The 21,202-nt window shown below is 58.7% G+C and overlaps 1 protein-coding gene across 4 annotated transcripts; it reads right to left on the reverse strand.

Moving 5' to 3' along the window:
- Positions 1-1,340: 1,340 nt before the first annotated feature.
- Positions 1,341-17,944, reverse strand: DENND6B (DENN domain containing 6B). Of its 4 annotated transcripts, none has more exons than XM_050969846.1 (20): positions 17,774-17,944; positions 13,657-13,695; positions 13,537-13,579; positions 12,699-12,811; positions 11,695-11,733; positions 10,557-10,662; positions 10,064-10,143; positions 9,834-9,896; positions 9,189-9,244; positions 8,129-8,251; positions 7,514-7,609; positions 7,342-7,436; positions 5,701-5,766; positions 5,518-5,582; positions 4,574-4,663; positions 4,261-4,314; positions 3,820-3,929; positions 3,032-3,134; positions 2,445-2,519; positions 1,341-2,162 (listed from the first exon to the last, which is right to left on the reverse strand). In XM_050969846.1, exons 1-20 carry the CDS (start codon positions 17,909-17,911, stop codon positions 2,040-2,042), a joined length of 1,677 nt encoding a protein of 558 aa, XP_050825803.1. In that variant the 5' UTR covers positions 17,912-17,944; the 3' UTR covers positions 1,341-2,039. The 4 variants fall into 4 exon arrangements, 3 of the variants coding, with proteins under 3 accessions (XP_050825803.1, XP_050825801.1, XP_050825804.1); XM_050969844.1 differs by having other exon boundaries at positions 11,695-11,775; XR_007776564.1 differs by having other exon boundaries at positions 2,020-2,162; positions 2,445-2,566; positions 11,695-11,775.
- Between the last annotated feature and the right edge of the window lie 3,258 nt (positions 17,945-21,202).

A 21,202-nucleotide genomic window follows, 5' to 3' on the forward strand; every position in this document is an offset into this window, starting at 1 on the left:
GGTGCAGCCCAAAGCCCCGGCAGGATTTGCACATTCCCAGCAGCTCAGGGAATCCTGGAATGGCTGGGTGGGAAGGGACCTTGGAGCCCCTCCAGTGCCACCTCCCACGGCTCCCGGTGCCCTGGCAGGGTCCCCTGGATGCAGCCCCTCGTGCCTGGAGCGGTTTGGGGAGGGCACAGGTGGGGCTGGGCAGGTCCCACAGCGCTGGAGGCACCTGCAGCCCCTCCCTGCTGGAGACCTCCCAACTTCCACAGATCCACAGGGATGGAACACAGAATCCTGGGACCACTGAGGCTGGGGTGGCACTGGAGGGGCTTTGAGGTCTCTTCCCACCCAGACCATTCCAGACTCTGGGACATTGGGCTTGCAGGAGATGGGGTCTGGCCTCCTTGGGAGGAATGCAAGGCGAAGGATACATCCCTGAGGGAGAATTCCTGAAGGAGAAAGTTTGGGCTGTTGAGGAACAGCTACTAGAGGTGGTGGAGTCCCCACTCCAGGAGGGATTTCAAAGCCTGTGGATGTGGCACTTGGGGACACAGTCAGTGGTGGCCTTGGCAATGCTGGGAATGGTTGGACTCCATGGGTTCCAAGGTTTTTCCAACCCAAATGTTTCTGTGATTCTGTGATTCCATGTCTTGGGAAGGGCACAGGGACACACAGCCACCCAGAGGTGCTGTGAACCCTCTGGAGAACCAGGATGGCCACAAGTGACCAAGAGCAGGGACAACCATTCCCAACCCAATAAACCTCCCCAGCCTCCAAACCAGGACCCAGTTTGGCTCCAGGGTTTTTTTTACACCACAATTTCCTACTTTACAGGAGGGTTTGGGGCCTGCACGGACACACCTGGGATATGTAAGGATTTACACCATCCCAAAGGATATTGCTCAGAACTCCAGCAGGGTCAGGGGCACTGAGACACCCAGCAGCCTCCTGCAGCTCCTGCCTGGCTCCAGAGGGAAAATTCAGGAAGAGTTCAGCCCCCTCTGAGCCCCCCCAGCCCTTCCCCAGTCCAGAGAATGGGCAGGGACGGATGGAAACAGCACAGCTTCCACTGGGAGCTGCCCCAGCTCAGGGCAGGAGCAATCCAACAATCCCACCACGTGCAGAGCTGCTGGGTTCGACCCTCCAGGCTGCCACATCCCTCCCAAACCCTTCCTTTAGGCTAAAATTCCACCCCTGGATGGCCGCCCTGGTGGTGCAATGCAGCTCTGGAGTACCAGTGCCCGGGTCCCACAAGTCCATTCCCAAGGCAGGAAGGGGATCCAGGCACAGGAGCTGCTCTGGAGGCAGGGGCAGAGCAGCAGGGCCCAATTCCAGCTCAGCACAGGCTGTGGAAATCAGCTTCTCCAGGTTTTATTGGGAAGGGGCTGGCAGGAGCTCTCCCAGTGCCTCGGGCAGAGCCCCAGCCTTGCAGTGTCCCGGGAGCTCAAGCTGGGTTTTCAAGCAGAATAAATAGGATTTGGGGCCAGCTCCTCCCAGCAGCCATTCCCAGGCACTCCAGGGAGCTCTGATCCCTGCGGATGCTCCAGCCCCTCCTCTGGCTCTGCCCTGGAGAAACAGAGCAGCAATTGTCCATGTCCAGCAACTCCTCCTCCTGCTCCCCGAGGCTGTCCAGGGCAGGGACGGTATTGTCACCTCCTCCCGGCGCTCAGGAGCTGCGCTGAGCACAGCCCCCTGCAGGGCTGCTCCTGCTTCTCCCGGGCGGGACGGGGCTGCGGGAATGCCGAGGATCCAAGCACGGGTAAGGATGAAGTGTCCGGGCGGGCCCGCAGCCCTGGGGTCCCTCCTGCCCTGCCGGTGCCACCCATGGGCCAATTCCGCAGGGACGGCTCCAGCCCAGCCCTGGGGTCCCTCCTGCCCTGGCGGTGCCACCCAGGGGCCAATTCCGCAGGGACGGCTCCAGCCCAGCCCCGGGAGCGGCGCCCGGCTCCGCCCCGCGCTCCAAGTGCGATCCCGGCCGGCTCCGGGCAGGAGCTGCCCCAGCGGCCGGGAGCGGGCTGGGACAGGCTGGGAAGGTTCTCCAGGAGCCTCCCGGCTCAGGGGTGGTGCAGCACAGTCTGGAGGTCCTCGGGCAACGAGCCGATGATGGTGTCGATGTAGAGACCCACCCTCTGCAGCGTCTCCTCCTTCACGGGCAGGTGCTGGCAGCGAGCCCTCACCTGGGGGAAATGGGGATTAACACATTCCAGGGGCCTTTCCCCTCTGCCCGGGCTCTGCCTGCTGCAGCTCAGGATAAAAACAGGCAGGAAATGCCACCTGAGCCTCGGGAGGGGAAGAACTTCCCTGGATCCTCCTAATTCTGAGTATTTCACACAAACACTGAACTTCCCTGAGCTCCCCAGCCCTCCAGGGTTTTCAACAGCACAGGTGTGATTTGTGTCCTGGATTTCTCTCCATCCAGAGAGAGGAAGGAGTGCAGGGGGAGGGAGGGAGGGACTCACCAGCTTCTCCCGCAGCTTCAGCACCAGGTCCACGATCTCCACCTCGGACTTGTCCTTCATCCAGGCAACGATGTCCTAAGGAGAGAGTGGCTTCCCTCAGGGACACTTCCCAAGGGATTCCCCTAAGGAAAGCCTGAAGGTGAGCAGGGGGTTTCTCATCCTCATTCCTGAAACAGTGACAGAGCCCCTGCAGTGCCACCCCTGCCATGGCAGGGACACCTCCCACTGTCCCAGCCTGCTCCAGCCCCAGTGTCCAGCCTGGCCTTGGGCACTGCCAGGGACCCAGGGGCAGCCCCAGCTGCTCTGGCAGTTCCAGCCCAGGCAGGAATTCCTCATTGCCAAGATCCCATCCCTGCCTGCCCTCTGGCACTGGGAGCCATTCCCTGTGTGCTGTCCCTGCAGGCCTTGTCCCCAGTCCCTCTGACGCTCTCCTGGAGCTCCTTTAGGGGCTCTGAGCTCTCCCTGGATCCTTCTCATCTCTGAGTAAACCCAGCCCTGTCCCTGTCATCCACTGCCTCACAGACACAGCCCTGTCCCTGTCCCAGCCCTGTCCCTGTCCCAGCCCTGTCCCTGTCCCTGTCACCCACCGCCTCACAGATGGCCTCCAGGTGCAGGGCCTCGAGCTTCTGGGTCATCTCGCGGTGCCGCTGCCGGAACCAACCGTCAAAGTTGGGGGACTTGAAGAATCGCCTGTGGAGAGGTCAGGAATTGTGGAATTGTGGGGTGCTGGAGCTGCCAGGGACCCAACAGGGACAATCCCATCCAACAAGCCCACCCTGTGACCCTGGGAAGGGGTCAAGGGGACCCTGGGCTGGCTTGGGGACACACCAGGACATGGGCACAGATTCCCAGAGCAGCTGGGGCTGCCCCTGGATCCCTGGCAGTGCCCAAGGCCAGGCTGAACACTGGGGCTGGGAACACCTGGGACAGTGGGAGGTGTCCCTGTCCACTGCAGGGTGGACCTGGAGGGGCTTTGAGGTCCCTTCCCACCCAAGCCCATTCCATAATTCTATAATTATTGTTTCTGATCACTTTCTGGGATTTTTCGTTCTCCATCTCTGTGCATTTCCCATTTTCCTTCCTTGGGTATCCAACTACTAGATTTTTCCCACTCCTATTGCACCAAGCGTCTTCTCCATCCCAGTCAGAACCAATTATCCAGGAAAATCCTGGACCACTCCCTTGCAGGATCTCTACTTGTTTAAAACACACAAACCCAGGCTGAATTTGCCCTGGATTTGCTCTCCCTGACCATCCTGAGTTAATCCATGGATGAGTTCTGCAGGTCCCACAGCTCCCTCTGGGTCCCAGTGCTGATGCAGGGTTTGCTGCCCATTGGGACTGGCCCAGCTGGGGGTGGGATCAGGATTCTCACCTGTAGAGCCCCAGCCAGTCCCCCTTGAGCACACAGGTGAGCTGGGGGCCAGCATGCTCCAGGCTCTTCATGAAATCCTCCTGGCAGAACGGGCGGATCTGGGGGGGATTCTGCACAGGGAACCCATGTTAGTCCATGGAAATCCGTATCAGAGAATCCCAGATGAAACCAGGGAAACAAGGGCTGCACTTCCAGTGGGAAAGGTGCCCAAGGCACTGAGGATAAAAATACCCCAAGGTCGATCCTTACATGAGATTCCCAGTAATTCAGCTCCTGGCAAAACTGGGAATATCTGTCACAAGAGTTCTTCCAAGTTTTTAATGAATTTTTAAAGAAGTAAACCCCCTCTTCCTTCAACAGGGGAGGTTCCCAGGAGCGTGCCTAGCACCTTGTAACCGCTCCCAATCCCAAAGGGAAGGAGGACTGGGATGTGCATCCTACCTTCCACGGAGTGATGGCCCTCTGCAGAGGCATCAGGCTGGCCATGTAATGCTCCTAAATCAAGAAAAGATAAAAGTAAAAATCATAACTTACAGTTGAGGAGCCTCTTGTGGTGCCCCTGCATCCCTGGCAGTGCCCAAGGCCAGGCTGGACCTTGGGGCTGGAGCAGCCTGGGACAGTGGGAGGTGTCCCTGCCATGGCATGGGGATGGGATGAGTTTAAAGGTCCTTCCCACCCAGCCCCCCCAGGGTTCCCCGCTGCGGGGTCTGTCACAGGCACTGCTCCCTGTCCCCCCAGGTGTCCCTGAACTCACCAGAGGGATGATGAAGCTCTGGGTGAGCTCCAGGAGGTGCCTCCTCAGCAGAGCGCTCTGCACCTCCGAGGGGCGCTTCCGCTGGATGCCCTGCGGGACAGACGGGGTCACCCACGGCACAGCTGGGGCACTGGGGTCACCCAATGTCACCCATGGCACAGCTGGGTCACTGGGCTCACCCAATGTCACCCACGGCACAGCTGGGTCACTGGGGTCACCTACTGTCACCCACGGCACAGCTGGGTCACTGGGGTCACCCAGTGTCACCCACGGCACAGCTGGGTCACTGGGGTCACCCAATGTCACCCACGGCACAGCTGGGTCACTGGGGTCACCCAATGTCACCCACGGCACAGCTGGGTCACTGGGGTCACCCAATGTCACCCACGGCACAGCTGGGTCACTGGGGTCACCCACGGCACAGCTGGGTCACTGGGGTCACCCAGTGTCAACCTATGGCACATCCAGGTGATACGAGGTCACCCAATGTCACTCATGGCACAGCTGGGTCACCTGGTGCCACCCAGAGCACAGCCGGGTCACCCAGGTGTCCCCTCACTGTCACACACAGCTGGCAGCTCTGCAGCCACAGGAGCCTGAAGTGCTGCCCAAACTCCAGATCCCAAATCTAGATCCCAAATCGTGATCCCATAGCACAGATTCCATCCTCTACTCAAACACACTAAAATTTCAAGTTTCACTACACAAAACCTGGGTTTTTTTCAGGATTTTTTTGATATCAATTTTTCCCACTCAGTTTATTGTTAGCACCAGGATTTAGTCCTCAATGTCAAGTGGAAAGTCCAACACCTGGCCTGATGGATGTGTCCCAGCATGGACTGAATCACCCTAAAGTGCAAGTTCTGCTCCTTTGGAGAGCTCTGTCTGCTCCAAGCGAGCTCTTGGCACAGTTTTCCCACCAGGACAGAGTGGGAGGTGCTTACCTTCAGTAGCCTTTTTATCAGGGTTTTGTCTTTGTGAAGGAATGTTTTATAGGAAGTGTAGATTCCTGGATGGCAAAAACACGGGATCAGGAAAAAGCAGGAGTCACAAACGGACACAGTTCCCTGCTGCCAAATCCCCAAGGGAAGGGCCAGTCCTGAAGGATTCCTGAGGCCTGCACCCACCTGGTTTGGTGTCCAGGGTCTTCAGCTTGGCCAGTTTCTTCACCTTCACCTGCTTGGGCAGGTCTCCTGGGACACACAGCAGGGAGAATTCAGGCTCTGTCCCCTCCTGCTGGGACTGCACCCAGGGACACCCAGCCCTGCCCTTGCCCACCCTCAGAGCAATACCAGCTCCATTTCCTGCTGGAATTCTGGGATGGGGATGTGCTGAAAACCAGCTCCTCCTCCCCAGGGCTTCCTTGGCTTCCCAGTCAACAGAAGTGCTTGATAAAAGAGAGGAGGTTTCTCTCTCTCCCCACCTCTCAATTTCCTGCTCAGGAAGGGCTTTTCCTCTCCTGGAAGCTCCAGGACAGCAATTCTTGTCCCCAACACCCTGCCCCAGCTCTGTGCCCTGCACATGGCCACAGCCAGAGGGGAGCTCCTGTGGCTGCTGGGCTCTCCCAGGAGAGGAAACCACTGCCAGGGCAGCACCCTGCAGCCTCCAGCTGCTCTGCCAGCCCCACAGAGCCCTGGGCCAGCTCACCTTCCATCCTGAGCTCCCCATGGCTCCTGAGCTCCCTGAGAGCCACCCTGAGCTCACCTGACAGGCACCCTCAGCTCTCCCTTCATCCTGATCTTCCCTGGTGTAGGCACAGAGTTTGAGGTGCTGGGGAGTGGGGCTGCCCCAGCCCATCCCCAGCAGTGCAGCTGTGAGAAGCAGGTGAGCAGCACTGACAGCAACGAGCCATGGAGTGCCCAGGTGTGCCCAGGGAGCAGAGGGCACCCAGGTGCAGGGCATGAACCTGAGGGCATAAAAGGGTGGGCAAAGAACAACAGGGCAGATGCCTGCAGCCTTCTCAAGTGGGATGATGTCACTCTGGATGGGCAGAGGCCTGAAGCCTCCTGAAGTGGTAAGGTATTACTGTGTACAGGGGAGTGTTTAAAGCTTTCTGAAATTGTGTGATGATGCTCTGTGTACGGTGGCTGTCTCAACTGTGACACTTTGGCAGCTGCCCTAGCACCCTGAGCTCTCCTGACACCCTGAGCTCCCCTGACACCCTGAGCTCCCCTGGCAGGCACCCTGAGCTCCCCTGGCAGGCACCCTGAGCTCCCCTGGCAGGCACCCTGAGCTCTCCTGGCAGGTACCCTGAGCTCCCCTGGCAGGTACCCTGAGCTCTCCTGACACCCTGAGCTCCCCTGGCAGGCACCCTGAGCTCCCCTGGCAGGCACCCTGAGCTCCCCTGGCAGGTACCCTGAGCTCCCCTGGCAGGTACCCTGAGCTCCCCTGGCAGGCACCCTGAGCTCCCCTGGCAGGTACCCTGAGCTCCCCTGGCAGGTACCCTGAGCTCCCCTGGCAGGTACCCTGAGCTCTCCTGGCAGGTACCCTGAGCTCCCCTGGCAGGCACCCTGAGCTCTCCTGACACCCTGGCTCTCTGGCAGCCCTGGGCTCTCTGACACCCTGGGCTCCCCTGGCAGGCACCCTGGGCTCTCCTGACACCCTGGGCTCTCCTGACACCCTGAGCTCTCCTGACACCCTGGGCTCCCCTGACAAGCGCCCTGAGCTCTTCTGACACCCTGGGCTCTCCTGACACCCTGGGCTCTCTTGGCAGGCACCCTGAGCTCTCCTGACACCCTGGGCTCTCCTGGCAGGTACCCTGAGCTCACCTGACATGCGGAGCTCGCCCACCCGCAGGATGTGCGGCCAGTGCTGCAGGGTCTTGATGAAGAAGGGGTTGGTGACACCCACGACGATGTTGGGCCTGGAAGGAGGGGACAGGCTGAGCGCTGGTGGCCCTGGGTGTCCCTGAGGGGAGGTGGCAGGGCACGGGGCACTCACGGGGCCTGGGTGCGCGTGGTGTATTCCTTGAACTCGCTGTCGTGGATGGTGAAGTAGGGCCGGAAGTCGCAGCAGTAACGCAGCGGGGCCAGGCAGCTGCAGGGACAGGCAGGGTCACCCTGGGCCAGCACAGGGGACAGTCCCTGCCCTGGGGCCCTGCCCACAGCCCAGGGGCCATCGGCCTCCTGCCCCCCTGGCCACCCTGGGCTCGTGTCCAGCCGCTGGCACAGCACCCCAGGGCCTTTCCCAGCTTTCCAGTCCCTGTCCCAGCCTGGAGCGCTCCAGGGGCTTGGGCTGACCCCAGGGCAGCACCTGGCACCTGGCCTGGCTGAACCTCTCTGGGGAAGCTGCAGGTTTTTGGGGTTTTGTGCTAAGGCAGAGCTCTGAGCTGGGGAGAGAACATTCCTTAGGGCTGGACCCACCAGCGGAGATTCCTCTGTACTCCTCTCTATCCTTGCTGGAAAATGAGCGTGGAATATTTGCAGTTTGTATTGCCATGCTTCCACAAGCAAACTAAACCCAACTCAGGTGAGCAGCACAGAGTGCATGTGGGAGGGAAAAGCTGCCAGAATTTGCTGTCACAGCTCCCAGTCCCTCACACCCTGTGGGTGTTACCTGGTGAGGGCCAGGACCATCTCTGAGGACATGGTTGGGGATGGTGCCATCACCACCATGGGCTCCCCCAGCAGCATCAGCTCCCACAGCATCTGGATGTGGATCAGCACTGGCTGGAAGCACCTGGGAAAATGGGAACAATGATAGGGTCAGTCAGGATGGACCAGACACAGCTGTGGCCTGCAAGTCCCCCCCTGCTGTGCTCCTGTCTGGGAATTTGAGATCTAGGATGGACGTCCAGCATTCCACAGAGAAATTCAGGTGTTTTCACCTGGGCTGTCACTCTACTGTTTCATACAAGTTTAAAGGAAATGCTCTAAGCAAAGTCAGGCAGTCTATGATCAGAGAATCATGGAATGGTTTGGGTGGAAAGGGACCTCAAAGCCCATCCAGTGTCACCCCTGCTACTCTGGGGCCTCCTCTGGGCTCTCTCCAGCAGCTCCAGGTGCTGCTGCTGTGTCCCCAGGGCTGGGGCAGCTCTGCAGGTGGGGTCTCACCTGAGGGGCACCAGGGAAGGATCCCCCCTCTGCTGCTGCCCACTGGGCTCAGCCCAGGGCTGGGGGGTTCTGGGCTGGGTCAGGTCTAGATCTCAGCCCCAGCACCCCAAAATCCTTCTCCCAGGGCTGCTCCAGCTGCTCATGCCCAGACTGGACTGACCCCAGGGGTTGCCCTGATCCGGGTGCAGCACCTTGGACTCTGCCTTGTTAAACCTCAGGAAGTTCCCATAGACAGATGGTGCTTTCAATGTGTCTGAGAGAGCAGGACACCCTGGATTCCAGAGGATGGACACAGAAATGGCACCTCCAGTGCTGGGAATGCCTGGGACACTCCCCTGGGAGCTTTGAGCAGGAGCTGCTCACCAGCCTGGGGGGGACACGGCCCCTCCCCTGCCCCATGGCTGTGCAGGGCACAACCCTCAGCTCAAAGCCTGCCCAGAATCCCAAAGGAGTCCCTGGAATGCAGCAGTGTTTGGTTCTGCACCATCACTGCGATTTACGGGATGTTCCCAGCAGGGAGAGGGCGGCAGGTGGAGGGGAGAGGGTTGGAGGGAGCCTCTCACCTGAACAGATCCAGCTCATGAACACTGGGGAGAACCAGGGGGGCTGGTAACAGATTCTGGATGAGGAAGGGAGAAAAGGCTGTTAGTAGCTGTTAGTGAACTGTGAGGAGATGGGAGCAGCCCGGCTGGAATTCCACCAGCCAGCCACAGGGAACGAGGCTCAGACCCTGAGGTGTGCACAGGAGCAGGGCTGGGCACAGCACTCAATCCCAAACCAATCCCTGTGCCTACAAACTAAGGGAGATTGCCTTCTTTTCCAGATGGGAAAGGCTGCCCATGCCTGCTCCTTTATTTTCCAGGGTTTTCTCTGGTGGGAAGTGTTTGAGACACAGCAGAGCCAGCAGGGTTAGAGATGTGGCACCAAACCAGTGTTAGTCACAGCAGAGAAAGGGAAAGGGAAGGAATCCAAACCAGAGCTGAACCAAATTCAGAACAACTCCAGGGTGAAGGCAGGAGACCCATCAGGGCCTGACTTCCCAGGAAAAGCAAGGGTGAGTAAAGCACCCGGACTGGGTGCAGAGAGCCCTGTGTGACTCCAGGCAGGAGAGCCTAGCATGGGACTGCTGAGACCACACTGATCCCAGGCCAAAAGGTTCCCAAGAGGATTCAGGATCCAGCTCCTCCCTCCGTGCCAGCCCCTCTCACCTCCTGGTTGCACTGCTTCACCGGGCTGGAGCCTGGCTTGTCCACCCGGGACGGGATCCTCACCTGCAGGGCAAGGAGAGCAGGGATCACCCTGGGGTGGGACTGGCAGGGCAGAAACTTCCCAGCCACCAGTTCCAGCTGGAAATGCTGTGGGCAATGTGGGGTGAGCAGGGGTTTCCCATCCAGGACTATGGAACACAGGTCCCTTCCCGCAGGCACAGCCCAGGTACCTGGATGACAACTCCCATCACGGGCAGGTTCAGGGTCTGGCCAGGCACTGGGGGTGGCCACTGGTCGATCTCGTTGCACACTGAGGACACAAGGAAGGGAAGAGATTCACCTGAGGGAAAATCCAGCTCATCCTGGCATTCTGAAAGGGAATTACTCCCTGTTCCCACCTCACACATCCCCCTGGCTTGTGAGTTGATAGATCAGGATGAAATGACCCAGGCACAAAAGGCCCGATGGAGGTGCAGCAGATTCCTGGCTTTGGGAATACACTGCATTCCTTGGGAACACCCTGCATCCAAACTGACAGCCCCATCCCCTGCCTCCCCACAATCCCTCCATTACACCTGGTTATCCACTTGGACAAGCAGGAGGAAATTCTTCCCTGCTGGAATTTGCTCCAGAATGAAGCCATTTGGAGCATTCCAGCTGTTTTCCAGGAACCTCCCGATACAGCCCCTCTATCCCAAGCTGGAATTCTTGTCCCCAGCTCACCTGCCTCCAGGCAGGGCTCCAGCTTGTCGAAGTATTCCGGAGCAATCAGCTGCAGCAGGCACTGGAACAGGTTCACGTAGGGAAGGCGGGACACCAGCACCAGGGACTGGGAATGGCACATTTGGGATCAGGACCCCCCTGACCCCAGCACTGCACGTTTCTGTACTGCTTAGAGAGGGATGAACTTAAAGAACCCAACCCTAAATCCATGGAGCAGCTCCCAAGCAGCACTTTGGTGGAGTTTTGCTGCCACCTGCTCGTGAGCCAGGATTTGGGAGAGCAAAGGGATGGGAGCATGGCCTGGCAAAAGAGCAGCTGGAGAGGGAATAAAAGTCAATTGCTGGTGGGTTCAAAGCTCCCCAAAACCAGTTCAGGCAGAGAAGCACAAAGGAGTGACTCCTGAAATGGGAATTGGGCAGGTAAACAAAGTCAAGGAATGCTGGGGAAGGACAAAGGAACTTGGAATAACAAATTATGTCCAGCAAGGCCTTTTCTGTTCTAACTGGGGCTTCCTTGTGAAATAAATCCCTGGTTTTTACAGCTGTCCCAACCTAGCCCCACTGGAGGTTTCATTGTTACACTGACTCTCCTCTTCCTCTAGCCATTAATGAGTGCATTAATTAGGAATGCAGGAGTCACTTAAACACCTCCTGTCCAACCCCAAACTTGGCCATTTGAATTCAAACCTCATCCAAGTGTGATAATTCCTTCCCTGAGCAATCCCACTGTTCCAGTGGAAAACTCACTGGTTTAGTGGGGATGGAAAAACTGACTTCTGCATTAGCAGGAGTCTGAAAGGAACTCCTGGAGGTGGAGGGCACAAAGCCCAGGACATTGCTGGGACTGAGATGTCCCCATGGACCAGCACAGGACAAGGGGGAACGGCCTCAGGCCGGGTCAGGGGAGGTGAGGTTGGACACCAGCAGGAATTTCCCCATGGAAAGGGGGTCAGGCCTTGGCAGGGGCTGCCCAGGGAGCTTTGGAGTGCCCATCCCTGGAGGTGTCCAAGGAGTTCCTGGAGGTGGCACTCAGGGCTCTGGGCTGGGGACAAGGTGGGGGTCAGGCAGAGCTGGGTCTGGATGGGCTGGGAGGGCTTTTCCAACCCCAGGGATACCGGGATTCCAGACTCAGCACTGACCTTCTGGAAGTAGCCCCTCCTCATGGAGCTGTCCTTGACCTGCCGGAAGTACACGTACCCAAAATAGTGAGCAGCCTCTCGCTGCAGGGACAGAGGGACAGAGAGAGACAGAGAGAGACAGGGAGGGACAGAAAAGGAACAGAGAGAGACAGTTAAGGACAGCCCAGCCCCACTGCCACCAACCCCTCCTGAGCCACCCCCCTGCTCTGACACCTCCCAGCCCTCCAAGAGAGCTTTCCATGGGGACAGAGGGAGAGACACAAATGGAGCCAGGCTGAGAGGGCTGGGGGTGCTCACATGGAGAGGAAGATCCCAGGGGAAGCTCAGAGCCCCTGGCAGGGCCTGGAAATGGACTTCAGGAGAGCTGCAGAGGGACTGGGGACAAGGCCTGGAGGGACAGCACACAGGGAATGGCTTCCCACTGACAAAGGGTAGGGATGGATGGGATCTTGGGAATTAGGAATTCCTGGCTGGGCAGGAATAGAATTTCCAGAGAAAAATCTGTGGCTGCCCCAGCAGTCCCCTGTTCCCTGATCCAGTCCCACCTTTGATACCTCTCCCTGTCCCAGCAGTTCCCTGTTCCCTGATCCAGTCCCACCTTTGATACCTCTCCCTGTCCCAGCAGTTCCCTCTCCCCTGATCCAGTCCCACCTTTGATCCCTCTCCCTGTCCCAGCAGTTCCCTCTCCCCTGATCCAGTCCCACCTTTGATCCCTCTCCCTGTCCCAGCAGTTCCCTATTCCCTGATCCCATTCCCTGTCCCAGCAGTTCCCTATTCCCTGATCCCATTCCCTGTCCCAGCAGTTCCCTGTCCCCTGATCCCATTCCCTGTCCCAGCAGCTCCCTGTCCTGCTCTCCCTCCCTGTGAGCACGGAAGGAAATCCCTGTGCTGAACCGTTCTTGTCTCACTGTTCCCACAGCCAAGAAAAGGAAGATTTCCCCCAGGGAGCCCAAATCCATGGAATCCTTGGTTTTTCCCTTGGCAGTGTGAGGGCCAGGACCCACCTGCAGTGTCACCGGGGCCTCCCGGTTGTACCTGCCGTCATCCTGGAACGGGGAATTCCGGGAGCCCCCGGCCTGGCGCAGCCGGAAGCTGAACTGGGTGTCCCCGAGGCCACCTGGGACAGAGACAGCACAGGACACAGGGACAGTGACAGGGAATGGCTCCAGCACAAGGGGATGAGGCTACAGGGAAATCCAGCAGGGAATGGGGAGGGACAGGGGAGAAACCAAAGCAGAGAAATCCGAAAGGGAGAGGGAAGGGAAAAAGGAGGTAAAATGGGAAGGAAAAGGGAAATCAAACTATAGGAAAAAGCTGTTCCCTGGGAGGGCAGGCAGGCCCTGGCACAGGGTGCCCAGAGCAGCTGGGGCTGCCCCTGGATCCCTGGCAGTGGCCAAGGCCAGGCTGGACACTGGGGCTGGAGCAGCCTGGCACAGTGGGAGGTGTCCCTGCCACAGCAGGGGTGGCACTGCAGGGGCTCTGGGGTCTCTTCCCACCCAACCCATTCCATGAAAATGCAGAAACCCAACACTTAAAGCGCAGGGCCTGGCTGGATGAGCAGATTTATTTCTCATTGTCCCTTTGCGAAGTATAAACACAGGTTTGGGAACATTTCTCCTGGAAGTGTCCCCTCCCCAGCTCCTGCTCCCGAACACAGGAATGTGACAGCTGCCACCCCTCCTAGCCACACTGGGAACATCCTTGGAGCACAGGCTCCCACCCAGCAGAGCACGGGGGCTCTGGCTCAGCCCAGTGGTGCTCCCTGCAGTCCCGTCGGCCCTGCTGCACCCCAGGGACTGTCCTTCCACCAGGGGCCCTTCTGTCACCCCTGGAGTCACCCACCTGAGTAGGAGTCTGGGAAGGACAGGTAGCAGATGCTCGTTTTCTGCAAAAAACCAACACCCAGTGAGACCCCCGAGAGCTGCTGGCAAAGGAGGGAGCAGGGGAATGAAGGGTGGTTACCTCCTTCTCGGTGAGCCTGAAGTCGTGGGGATACACCAGCTGTGGAGAGAGCAGAGCCTGTCAGCCCCTGTGCCCACAGCTCCACACAACAACTCCTCCCTGATCCCAACAGATCCCACAAGGAAGGCACCTGGGATAGTTTAAACTGTGAACCTGTCACTGAAACTGATTTTATTTGGATCTGGGGACAGATCCAAAGGCTCCTGGTTTAGATTTATTCATGGGAACTGATGGCAGTGTGAATGAACAGCCCCAAATCCTCTAGGAGCATTCCAGATGTGCAAACATCTGTTCTGCCAGGAGCAGGACAGGACACCCAGGAGCTGGGAAAGAGCAGGCGGGTGTGGGGGATGCACTGCAGGGGGGTACAGGGAGGGCTCAACCGGCAGGGCTGAGAGAAACCCATAGGGAGGAATTCCACCAGTGCTGGACTTGATAACCTTGGAGGGCTTCTCCAGCCTGACTCTGTGGTTCTCATAACCCATTGAGATCACAGAGCCAGGGAGTCCTGGAATGTCTTGGATTGGAAGGGACCTCAGAGACCCTCCAGTGCCACCCCTGCCATGGCAGGGACACCTCCCACTGTCCCAGCCTGCTCCAGCCCCAGTGTCCAGCCTGGCCTTGGGCACTGCCAGGGATGCAGGGGCAGCCCCAGCTGCTCTGGCAGTTCCAGCCCAGGCAGGAATTCCCAATTCCCAGATCCCATCCATGCCTGCCCTCTGGCAGTGGGAGCCATTCCCTGGGTGCTGTCCCTCCATCCCTTGTCCCCAGGCCCTCTGCAGCTCTCCTGGAGCCCCTTCAGGCCCTGCCAGGGGCTCTGAGCTCTCCCTGGATCCTTCTCCTCTCCAGGTGAGCACCCCCAGCTCTCCCAGCCTGGATCCCTGGGAACTGAGGGGCTCCAGCCCTGGAGCAGCTCCGGGGCCTCCTCTGGGCTCTCTCCAGTGGCTCCAGGTGCTGCTGCTGTGTCCCCAAGGCTGGGGCAGCTCTGCAGGTGGGGTCCCGAGGAGAAGGATCCCCCCCGCTGAAGTGCAGGAATTGCAGCGGAGCAGAACGGAGCCGGGCTGAGCCGGAGCTGCCGTGTCAGCCTCGGGAGTTGTGCTCCAGATGCAGCTGCTGCTCCAGCCAGGAGCTCCCATCAGCGCCTGACTCTCCTCTCCAGGCTATAAATAGCCCGGGTGGCCCCGTGCCAGGGGCTGGAAGTTCACCCAGCTCTGACAATTCCCGCGGATCCCTCGGTGAGGGCGGTGCTCCAGCCGAGCCAGCCAAATTCCCAATTAACAGCGCCGCTGATGAGCCCTGCTGAGCGCTGAGCTGAGAGAGAAAAGCCACGAAAATCCCGAGGCAAAATGATCCCCGAGCAGCTCCAGGGACCTCAGCGTGGAGAGGGAGGGCTGGGATGCCGCAGTGGGAAGGGATCAGGGTTGTCCCAGGGCATCCATCACCTCCCTGCTCCCCTTGTTCTGTGCCAGGACCCTGAACACATCCCTGTGGTTGGGACTAATGAACCCTCACCCCAACATTTACCCTTTTAATTCCCAGGGAATCATGGCCAGGCCAGGGGGCCCTGAACAGCTGATCCTGGTCCATCAGGAGCCTGTGAATCCCAGGAATTGTGCTTTCCTCAACATTTGCTGCCTAATTCAGAGCAGGAGTAGGGACAAGGCTTCAGCTTCTCCTGCTGGATTTGGGGGGGGCTTTCTGCCAGAGAATGGTTGGAAAATCAGCCTTTAACCTCCAGGGTTGGAATTGATGATCTCAGAGGTAATTTCCAACCTTAATCCCTCTGGGATTCCACATCTCTGCTTCCCCTTCACTTTAACTCTGATGTTTCTCTGTTTGGGGTGCGGGGAAATCACCAAATATCCAAAAGTTCAAAATCTCAAATCCAAGCCAAAAGGAATCTGAGTCACTATAACTTTTCAAAAGCCAAAAAAGGCAAATGAAAAGGAAATATCTAGGATGTGTAGAAGTCCCTGGATGTCTCCAGAGCAGCCCCAAAAGGGCTTCAATCACATCCTAAAGTGTTTATTTGGTTATATGAAGGTGGAGGGGCCAGAAACTAGAATTCCATTTAATTCTGCCTTGATTTGGGTTCTGCTTTCCAACAGCTTCTCCACCGTCCATGGAAGAGGAGTGGGAATCGCTGAATTCCAAGATCTTTGGGATCTCCCCCAGAGTCTTCTGAATTTCTGAATCTCCCAGAGCTGAATTTCAGAGACCCTCCAGGTTTGTACCCACAGAGACCCCCTGGGTTTGTATGGCCAGACCCCCTCAATTGGTACCCCCAGAGCCCCCCAAGCCCCCACAGCTTCTCCTCTTGCTGGCTTCCCATGTCTCATCCCTGCTCCTTCCCCTTCCCCCTTGAACAGAAATCCACAATGTTTTTCCAAAGGAAGGGGGACAGTGGGGCTGTGTCATCCCCACTGACATGTTCCCAGTTTTCCTAAGTCATTTGTGCCATATAAGGAACATTTTTCCATTGAAACTTGTGCAGGCAAAGGGAGGAAAAGAAGGAAAATTCCTTTCCAGGGATGAACAAACAGCCTTCCTGCATCCCTCATCCAGGAAGGCAGACAGGTGAGAACCCACCTTTACACATCAAAACACAACTACAAAGCATTCAATTTGCCATGCTAATTATCATCCCAGTATTCCTCCCTTTCTTGGGGTATTTCAGGCCTGGTTTTGCAGGAAAAAGGATCAAACAGGTGAAACTCGGGTCTGGAGCAGATTTTTTTTATTGACTTTGAGGCTTCAGGGAAAGAAAAAACCAAGTGTTCAAGGCAAGGGAGCAGCAAAAAGGTGGAGTTGGTTCCTCCTGCTTCCCACTCCCTTTGGAAGCTCCAGCATTTAAAACTGGGAAGGCTCAATCCTCTGAAAACCAGAGTAATCTCCCTGAAAAGGGCAGAGCAAGGAGTGACTCCCACAGCCACACAAGAAATAAGAAGGAATTTGAGGTGATGCCTCAGGTTCAGACAAATCCACACTTCCCTGCTTCCCTCAGAGAGCAGCCCCTGAGGAGCCCAGCTCTCCCCAAACCCTCCTTCAGGACCAGCACTGGACATTCCAGGGAACTGGGAACAGCTATCCAGCCCTTCCCCTGCCAATCCCACCCCCTCTGGCCCCACAAGGGGCTCAGCCCTGCTCCAACCCTGCCGGGGAACTTCCCTTCCCTGGGAATCCTGCACGGACACCTCCCTACCCTGGCTGCTGGGAATTTGTGTCTTTGGAATCCTGGGATGGTTGGGTGGGAAGGGACCTCAGAGCCCCTCCAGTGCCACCCCTGCCATGGCAGGGACACCTCCCACTGTCCCAGGCTGCTCTAGCCCCAGTGTCCAGCCTGGCCTTGGGCACTGCCAGGGACCCAGGGGCAGCCCCAGCTGCTCTGGCAATTCCAGCCCAGGCAGGAATTCCTCATGGTCCAGATCCCATCCATGCCTGCCCTCTGGCACTGGGAGCCATTCCCTGTGTGCTGTCCCTCCATCCCTTGTCCCCAGTCCCTCTCCAGCTCTCCTGGAGCCCCTCCTCGCCCTGCCAGGGGCTCTGATCTCTCCCTGGAGCCCTTCCCTTCCCTCCCAGCCTGGCTCCATGGGATGTGTCACCCTGGGCAAGTTTTATTTTATGAAAAGGATCCATAAAAGTCTCTTGCATGCTGCCCTGGTCCCTCTCAGCCCTGTGCACCTCCCATCCCACAAAGATCCCCCTCACCCCAAATCTCTGCTCGGGCCCCCCACCCCAACTCTGGTCCCCCTGTCCACACCCCCAACCGTGATCCTGCTTTTCCCTGTCCATTCCTCATCGAGCTTTTCCCTCTCCATTCCTTACCCTCTCCGTCCCCATCCTTAATTCCCTTTCCACTCCGCCATCCCTGATTCCCTCTCTCCCCATTCCCGCTCCCTGTACACCCCCAGTCCCTGACTCCCCTTGTCACCTCCCTATTCCCGATTCCCTCTCCCCATTCCCGGCCCTCAGCTCCAATCCCCGATTCCCCGTTCCACCTCCCCATTCCCGCTCCCCTCTCCTCCATCCCGGCTCCCCTCACAGCCCCGCTCCCTGACCGCCGTGTCCCCCCCGCTCCCTGAGGCGGTGTGCCCGTGCCCGGGCCGCCGTGGCGCACCTCCATGGCCTGTCCCAGCTCCAGGTCGAAGGTGACCACACACACGCAGTCGATCCAGGCGGCGAAGCGGCCCCAGGGCAGGGGGGAGGCGGCGGTGGCGCGGCGGGGCCGCGGCCCGGCCCGGCTCAGCGCGTCCATGGCGGCGCCGCCCGCGCGCGGCCCGCCCCGCGCCGCGCCCCCTGGCGGCGGGGAGGACCCCGCCCCAGAGCGCCCCCGCCCCGCCCCAACGCGCCCCCTGGCGGCGGGGAGGACCCCGCCCCAGAGCGCCCCCGCCCCGCCCCAATGCGCCCCCTGGCGGCCAGGAGGTCCCGAGCGCGCCGCCCGCACCATCGAGACGGGAGCGGGCGCGCAGAGCGGCGCGGGCGGGGCCGTGGAGGTGTCGTGGCGGCGGCGTGAGGGCTCCGTCGGGCTTGGGTCTATTAAATCCGCGGCTGCTTCACCGCCCGGCGCTCGGTTCCGTCCCGTGCCGGCCGGGGCCTGTCGGACCCCCGCGTGTGCCGGCCGGAGTCTCCTCAGTCCCCGGCTGTGACCGGTCTGAGCCTCCCCGAGCCCCCGTTCGCAGTCCCCCGGGGGCTGTTTGGGAGCGCTCCAAACACCGTTTAGAAAAGACGCCCTTTATTCCCTGACGGGCGTGAGGAGATTTCCACAAAGCAAGCTCACGAAAGGGTAAAAACTGGCATTTCTTTTACAGGAGGAGTTGCACAGAGCCGCCCCGGTGTAACTCACACTCTCCACCTGCCTAGCGCACAATTCATTGCGTGACCTAACCTGACCCAGCTGAAAGTTGACTTTCGCTTGAGAGAGAGTTCTTTTATTAAGCGACTCCTATTGTAGAAGTTACCTGAGGCCTCAGTTACGTTTACAAAGGTGAGAAAATGACATCGGCTCCTTTAGGAGCAGTTTTCCCCGGGGGTGTTCCAAGGCAGGGGGCAAAGGCTGACCCGGGATTGTTAGTTACCGTGATTTTTGTGGGATTCCAGGCACGTGAACACAATGCACGAGCTGCTTCCTGCTCAGGGACATCTGGTAAATGGGAAATACTGGGGATAAATCACGGATCTGTGGCAGGTTTGCTGAGGAGCAGACAGGCACTTTGGGGGGTTATTTATTGCCAGGGTCCGGCCCGGAGCAGAGGAGGAGTAGGAGCAGTGTAAAGAGAAAGTGTGAGGAGGAACAATTCCACCCTGGAGTGCCCAAGGCCAGGTGGGACAGGGCTTGGAGCACCCTGGGACAGTGTCCCTGCCCACGGGATGGGTGGGCTCTGAGGTCCCTTCCAGCTAAACCATTCCATGATTCCAGAGTGCCCAGAGGTGTCCAAGTGACCCCGAGTGTCCCCCCAGGCACCAGGAGTGTGCGGTGACACGGCAGCTCCTGGCAGGAGCTGTTTTCCACAGGAGTCCCATGGCCAGGCTGCTGAGCTCCCACAGCAGCATCACCCCCGTGTATTTGGTTATTTATTTTTGACACTTCTTTGCCCCCACCCCGTGCTGTTTGTGCAGTTTCAGCCCTTTAATATCCTTACCCTGCCTGCCCTGTCAAACTCCCCTGGTCAGGGAGCAGAGGAGCTGCACATAAACACTGCCCTGTCCCGTGAACTGCTAATTAATGCTGATTATGATTTATTACAGGCTTGTAATAAAGCCTGCAACACTGCATTTACACTTGCCACACTTGGACCTGATTGTTGCCACACAAGGGACAGGAGGAAAAGATAAGGAAAATATGAATAAAAAATATTGGACATTTTTTCCTCAGTAACTCTTTGTCCCACAATAAAAATCACTTTTATTCTTGTCTCAGGGGTCTCCCATGGCTGCTTTCACTGCAGCCACACGAACATTCCCATCTGGCCAAGCAGAAGAAAATTAACTGTGAATAAAAAGGGCAATAAAAGTGCTTAGAACATCTGAGAAGTATGAAAGTGAGAGCTGGAGGGTTTCCATTAGAAAGGGAACAGAGCCCTATCCCTGAGCAGGGAACTGTCAGGGGCAGAAGGTCACACCCAGCATCCCCATTCCTTCATAGAGAATTTCCCAGAGCCACCAGGCAGGACAGGCAAATGTTGGAATCACAAAACCAGGGAATCCTGGAATGCTTGGGTGGGAAGGGACCTCAAAGCCCCTCCAGTGCCACCCCTGCCATGGCAGGGACACCTCCCACTGTCCCAGGCTGCTCCAGCCCCAGTGTCCAGCCTGGCCTTGGGCACTGCCAGGGACCCAGGGGCAGCCCCAGCTGCTCTGGCAATTCCAGCCCAGGCAGGAATTCCTCATGGTCCAGATCCCATCCATGCCTGCCCTCTGGCAATGGGAGCCATTCCCTGTGTGCTGTCCCTGCAGGCCTTGTCCCCAGTCCCTCTGCAGCTCTCCTGGAGCCCCTCCAGGCCCTGCCAGGGGCTCTGAGCTCTCCCTGGAGCAGCTCTCCCCGCCTGGCTCCACAGGAGGTTTCCATGACCTGAGGACCTGCTCCAGAGCAGTTTTGGTTTCCTGTTGTTGAAACCCCCGAGATCTCAGAACTCCTTTGCCCAGCTCCTCTCGGTGCCTCCCGGCTGGATCCCTGCGGGGCTCAGGCTCTGCCCAGCCCAGGCTGCTGGTGCCAGGCAGGAGAGGCTGCAGGGAGGGATTTTCCCGGAGGGCTGAGTTTGATGCTCTCAGGAGAGGCTGCTGAGGGTCCGATGGCAGGAGCCGGCTGATCCCAGAGCCCGGGCTGAGCTGGGGAGCTCCCGGCTGCTGCTGGACCATATTTGGGAAGGTCGGCGCTGCAGCTCTGGAAGCGCAGGGCTGGTGCCGAGCGCGGAGCTGCCGGGGCAGCGCTGGGGCCGCTGCTCATCTCCCCGGCAACCCGGCAAACACAACATTGCCCAACCCTGCCGGCTATAATTAACTGTGCGCCCCGGCCCCGCAGGAGCCGCTGCCCTGGCCGCCTGCGCTCCCGCACTGCCAGGCGGGATAATGTTCCCCAGAGCTGCGAGGAACGTTCCCTGCAGCCCCGCGAACGTGCGGGGTGCCGCAGGCCAAGGAATATGAGCTGCTCCTCGGGCTGTTTGTGCTCGGGCACTCGGAGCTGTGGGATTTGAACCAGGCCTGGTCACTTGGCTCAAAAGGCAGCCAGAGAGAAACGCCGGGGTTTGGAAAAGCTCCCAGAGCAGCGCTGGGTGCTCGGCCGAGTCTGTGGCTGCGGGAGAAGGGAGGAAAGCTCATCCCCTCCTCCCTGCAGGGCCGCTCAGATTAATGTCAAACTGGCGCTGGGAGATCCTGTTCTGATGCCTGCTGGAGGCACCAGATCACGCCTCAATCCTGAGCCAAGAATAGATCCCAGAATTCTTCATCATCCACAGCCTATTCTGGGCCTGCAGCCTCCCACCCAACGTGTGCCCGCTCCCGCTGGGAATCCTGCTCAGGCTCAGCTCCACTCCCTGCTCCAGGGCTGGGA

This window comes from Serinus canaria, chromosome 1A, assembly GCF_022539315.1.
Source record: "Serinus canaria isolate serCan28SL12 chromosome 1A, serCan2020, whole genome shotgun sequence".
Lineage (NCBI taxonomy): Eukaryota > Metazoa > Chordata > Aves > Passeriformes > Fringillidae > Serinus > Serinus canaria.

Excerpts from the sequence above, each read along its gene's own strand:
- DENND6B (XM_050969844.1), bottom strand. The coding sequence starts at position 17,911 with ATGGACGCGCTGAGCCGGGCCGGGCCGCGGCCCCGCCGCGCCACCGCC. Across the intron at positions 9,245-9,833 it reads TGAAGCAGTGCAACCAGGAG|AATCTGTTACCAGCCCCCCT; the intron begins GTGAGAGGGGCT and ends TTCCTCATCCAG. Across the intron at positions 2,163-2,444 it reads TGAAGCTGCGGGAGAAGCTG|GTGAGGGCTCGCTGCCAGCA; the intron begins GTGAGTCCCTCC and ends CATTTCCCCCAG.